The sequence below is a fragment of the Cucurbita moschata genome, unplaced genomic scaffold (genome assembly GCF_002738365.1).
Source record: "Cucurbita moschata cultivar Rifu unplaced genomic scaffold, Cmos_1.0 Cmo_Scf00014, whole genome shotgun sequence".
Taxonomy (NCBI): Eukaryota; Viridiplantae; Streptophyta; class Magnoliopsida; order Cucurbitales; family Cucurbitaceae; genus Cucurbita; species Cucurbita moschata.
This window is the reverse complement of record NW_019268530.1, coordinates 4,714,697-4,720,401: the sequence shown is the minus strand read 5'-3', so window position 1 is coordinate 4,720,401 and position 5,705 is coordinate 4,714,697. Positions and strand designations below refer to the sequence as shown.

The following is a 5,705-nucleotide window of genomic DNA, read 5'->3' as shown; positions in this document are numbered from 1 at the left end:
CCCCCATTCAAACCCTAACTTCTTCAGCCTACAAATCAACACTAAGAGGAATATAGATTTATATTTATAATTTAGATATTTTATGGTTAATTCTCGACGGACGAAGAAGATATTTTATGTAACAACCCTAGTCCACTGCTAGCCGATATTGTCCGCTACAATCCATTTATTGCCCAGCGTCCTCGTTGACACTCGTTCCTTTCTCTAATCGATGTGGGACCCCTATAAAATCCACCCTCTTCGAGGAACAGCCTTCTCGCTGATAAATCGCCTGGTGTCTCCCTCTGATACCATTTGTAATAGTCCAAGTCCACCACTAGCAGATATTGTCCTTTTTGGATTTTCTCTTTCGAGCTCTCCTCAAGGGTTTAAAACGCGTCTGCTAAGTAGAAGTTTCCACACCCTTATACAGGGTGTTTCATTCTTCTCCCGAACCGATGTGGGGTATCACATTTTATCCAAAAAAAAAGAAAAAAAATAGTAAAATTGAAATGGGGATCGATATTATTTGAAGTAGGTGAGGAGGGAACTTAGATTGAGAGACATATTATACCTAATTAATCGAATATTATGCCATTTAAATAAAACAAACAAAAATATGTATTTTATGATTACATGGGTTTATTGATTTGTTTCCATCAAAATTGGAGATAGCTAGGAAGAGTGTTCGTGGGTTGGTATAAGTTTGGTCGAGTTAGTATATTTTTTTAGACCCGACCTATGTTTGGATTGTAAATTTTTTCAACTTAAATGACTCTTATTAAATCGTACCGGTTAGATTATGTTGAGTTGGATTGATCGAGTTATTTGAGCCATTCCAACATCTCTACCTAAAATGCCTCTTTTTCTCCATAAATATATATATTCTAGTTATTTAAAATAGACGTAAGAAATTTTAATTTATAAAAGAGGTTAATAATTAGTAATTAATTAGGTTAGACCAATAATTATTTTCATAAATTATTTAATATTAAACTTAATTAGACCACGTTTTTTTAGTTTATTTAATATTTAAAGTTAAATAGTCAATACAGATGTTTCCAGCTTTTAATTTTTTTTTAATTGCAATTATAGCGTTTTAAACCCATTAACTATATTAATAAAATAAAAGTGGGTAGTTTTAAGATTTTATTACACACAAATATTTAAAAATACAATATATATATATCTTTATAAGATGTATTAAAATAGAGAAATTTTATGTTTTTTTTTTTCAATTGTATTATTATCTAATATTCTAAAACGCAATCATAAATTACAATAATTTCCACGACGCTTTATTTGACTTTTTATTTATTAATTTTCTTGTCAACTCTTTAAATAATATCTAAAAAGGAAATAAAAATTAGGAGAATTTCATTATATTAATATCTAAAAAAATTAATCAATCCTCTTTTAGTAAACAAGAGGATATGCAAGTGAGGATTTACATATTGATTTTAACTATAATGGAAAATTACCCAAAATTAATTTTTTTTAATTAATTTTTATTAATTTTGGAGTAAATAAAAATCTTGTTAATCTACATATCTATATCTACATTACAATAATTTAATTTTTTATCTAATCAAAGTGGTGGGAGACTTAGATTTCATATTATTCTCTTCTTCCCCCACAAGCTGTTTGTAAAAATGTGTCTATGAAGAACCCAGAGCACTTGGCCGGACCCCAAACAACCACCCCTTGGAATTCTGGCAATTCCGGCGACACTCTCCGCCGTTGTCCGATCCCAATTGGCAACACAAACACAGTGACCCCAACTGATACGGGCTTCTTTCTCGCAATCTCGACTCTGCAGAGCTCCTCGGCGACCCTCTGGCTGTCTCTCCCTGAAATGGGTGTAGCCCAATTGAAAGCTCCAAATTCACCTCTGTCTTCACATGGGTCGCCGCCGGCTCCGTCTCTGTGGTGGTGCCGCTGCCTTCTTCGTCGATGTCCAACGACGGCGCGTTGATGATCGTTGGCTTCATAATCGGAAGCTCTGCCACGGGAACAGAGGAGGAAGAAGAAGAATTGTTGTTGGTGGTGGTGTTGGTGTTGGTGTTGGGATATTCATGATTTAGGTACCCGAAACGGGTGGAGACGGCGGCGGATTCGTTAAGAGGGCGGTGAGTTTGTGGATCAATGCCACGGCTGATTAGCTTTCTCTTGATGTGGGTATTCCAATAGTTTTTGATTTCATTATCCGTTCTTCCCGGCAACCGACCCGCAATCACAGACCATCTAAACCAAAATCAAAAACTCAGATGAGAATGAAATTAAAGAAACCAAAAATGAAATGGAATTTGAAATTGAAATTGAATCGGGGACTGACTTGTTTCCGAGAAGGCTATGGAGTTTAACGATGAGTTCATCTTCCTCGTCGGTGAAATTGCCACGCTTGAGATCAGGGCGAAGGTAGTTGATCCAGCGAAGCCTGCAGCTCTTGCCACATCGAAGCAATCCTAAAACCCAAACCAAAACCCAGATGAGAAAAGAAAAGAAAAGCCATAAATGAGGGAAGGAATGAAAAAGGGGGAGAAATGGGTATAAGAATGAACACCAGCGGCTTTGGGGAGAGTGCGCCAACAGCCCTCGCCATGGAGGCGGATGTAATCGACAAGGCGTTGGTCTTCATCTTTGGTCCAAGCGCCCTTGTTGGTGTGGGCTTTCTCGCAGCAAGGGGATCGCCCCATTGAAGAAGAAGAAGAGAAGAAGAAGAAGAAGAAGAAGAAGAAGGCCTTGGAAGAGGGGGAGAAGGGGAGGGATTTATATGGTGGGGGGTGGGGGGTGGGGGGAGAGAAGAGCTTTTAAGGAGTAATGGAAATGTGTAACCAATAACCACTTCTCTTTCCATCTTACCAATCTTACCAACTTGGTCAAATCCAACCCCACACCCCATAATGCTCTTTTTTCCCCCTTTCTTCTCTCTCCTCTTTCATAAAGTGTTGGACTTTTTTTTTTTTTTTTTTTGGTTGTCCTTTTAAACAACATTTTAATAAAAATATTTTTAAAAAAAAATTGAAACTAATTTGGAATTGGTTGGGTAAGAAAATAAGTTATTTTGGGTTATCATTAAAGCAAACAAAATTATTGGATAAAGAAGTTGAATATAAGAGGAAAAAAATTAATTTTATGTCTAATAATTATTATTTTGGCTTTTGACCTTTTTTTTTTTTTTAGTTTATTTTTTCAAATAAATTTTGAAGTTTAAAGGAAAAAAAAATAAAAATTTCAAAGTCGAAGGACATAATTGAAATATACTCGAATATTTTATTAATTTAATAAGTTTTGGAATATATTTTCTAAGCTTTTGTGGTCACTAAGTAGCATGTTATAAGATTATTCTTCAATTTGGAATATAATTTAAAATAGTTAAAAGTAAGGGACTATAGTGCAATATTAAGAATTAAAACAAATATTTAATTTAAAACAAAACAAAGAAATTATTAACATATATTTAAAATAAAAAATAACATTATCCTAAATTTAAGAAAGCTATCTATTTTTTTAAAATATGACTTAAATTCTAAACATACTATTAAAAATTAATAATAAATAAATAAATAAATAATTTTTTAAAAAAATAAAAGGAAATTAACACAAGCTTAGGTGATTTCCAAGTTAGATGGAAATTATTATATTATAAAAAAATTTGTCAATTTTTGAAGTAAAAATCTTGAAGACCACAGCTTTTAGGTTGGATTTTTCCCAATTGGGCTAAGGTGGGGTTATCGCTTGACAAAGAAAGAGTTCTTATCTTTTAACCATTGTTTCAAGGTTTTTCGTTCATAAACCATCGTAATAGGGATTTAAACTTCTAACCTTAAAAAACTGATATCCTAATAGCTGAGTCATGCTCAAATTGATAATTTTCATGCATTATTACGAGTACAGTTTAAGGTTAAATTATATGTTTAATCGTTAAACTTTTATATTCGTGTTTATTTGGTCTCGAACTTTACAACAATGTCTAATAATCCTCGAACACAAACTTAATCAATTTAAGGTTCAATAAGACATAAAAGTCAATTTTATATCTATAATAAATCAACGGTCGAGATTCATAGATTTGAAATTACAACAATAATTTGGATGTTTTTAACTTATTGTAGGAATTGGAGGTGTGTGGGTATAAAAGTGACTGCCCAACCAACAAATGAATCCAATTTAATTCTTTGAATGAATTGAACAGCTTAGATTCAATTTCATTCACATATTATGTAATCTCATGAACTCACTTTTTTTTTAAAAAAAATTAAGTTCAATGTTAATCAAAAGAGTTTGTCTTTTATGAATTTGCCATATTGCTTCAAAAACATTATAGTTTTTCATAAATGATCGCTTCTTTTCATAAATAGTTTTAATTTAGGTCATCGAGAGCATATTCTTTAGTTATTTGAGAGTACGATAGTTTATGTTTCTTAAAACGTCTTTTGCTTATGAACCGATCTAAGATTTAGAATCTAAACTTGATAACTAATGACATTATATTCTCGTGTATCTCATATAAGATGATCGTGTTTTCCACTTCACTTGTCTTGAAGTGCTTTTAAACCATCCTTAGGATCGCTCTTATTTAGAAGTGATAAGGGTTTATTCATATACCTCTTTTTTAACTACGCATAACAGTTCTTACTAACAATGAGTTTTTGTATGATATGAGATATAGTGCATTTTTCTTCTTGGGACTTGCTATTTATGAATAAAATTTTTGTTAGTTCCATAACAGAGTAAATACTCTTCCATTTCACCTTATTTTCAGAGAGATAGCATTTGTGGCGGTTCGTTCATGTTTCTTACCACCATAGATAGTTCTCATATCGTATGAGAAGAAATAGTGTATGCTACATGCAATATGAGATACGTTTCTACCAGACGATGTACTTTTGAATAATAATCACATTTTCAAAAGACTAGAAGGCAACTTTTGAAATAAGTTTGGATTAAAAGGAAGGAAATTACTAAAATGATGCAAATGGGAATTTGAATTTGAAAAAGGAAGAAAAAGTTTGTTGAGATAAAAAAGTAGTGTGTTTGGTGAGGAATGTGTTGGTGTTTAGTGGTTGTTTTTTTTTTGAAGTGATTAAAAAAGTGATTCAAATGGTTTTGATTGAAAATGGTTTGAAGGTTTAGGGTTTGGATGAGTATGATGTTTAGGTAAATGGTACTCACAATTAAGAATGGAGAGATACTAGAACAATCAACAAAGCCCCAAAAGTGACACAAACTGCCAAAACACTATCAATCACTAGGTTCATTCAAGATTCATATCTACTTACAATTCCACCAAAATAAAAAAACAAAAAACAACATTCAATCAATATTATTTTCATTAATTTAAGGATGTAATAAAAAAATTTCAAAAATTTTGGGGAACCAAGGTAAAGTGATTTATAATTTAACCCAATTTTAGTCTCTAAGGAACGTTAAAATATACTAGATCATTTCCGTATCAAGATTTTATAGGGAGGTATAACACCTCAAGCCTACCGTTGTTCTCTTTAGGCTTTCTCGTATGGACTTCCTTTCAAAAATTTTAAAACTCATCACACAATTCTAGAAAATGTTATGTTCCTCTCTTCAATTGATGTGGGATCTCAAAATTCACCCCCCTTTCGGGCACAACGTTCTTGGTGACACTTGTTCCTCTCTCTAATCGATGTGAGACCCCTTAATCCACCCTCTTTGCAACCTAGCATCCTTGCTGGCTACCGCCTAGTGTC

At 32.7% G+C, this 5,705-nt stretch overlaps 1 protein-coding gene across 1 annotated transcript; it reads right to left on the bottom strand.

The window, feature by feature from the left end:
* Window positions 1-1,465: 1,465 nt before the first annotated feature.
* LOC111452023 (transcription repressor MYB6-like) lies at window positions 1,466-2,746 on the bottom strand. Its single transcript, XM_023092539.1, has 3 exons — window positions 2,543-2,746; window positions 2,315-2,444; window positions 1,466-2,223 (listed from the first exon to the last, which is right to left on the bottom strand). The coding sequence occupies exons 1-3, from the start codon at window positions 2,673-2,675 to the stop codon at window positions 1,638-1,640; spliced, it is 849 nt and encodes a 282-aa protein (XP_022948307.1). The 5' UTR covers window positions 2,676-2,746; the 3' UTR covers window positions 1,466-1,637.
* Window positions 2,747-5,705: the final 2,959 nt, after the last annotated feature.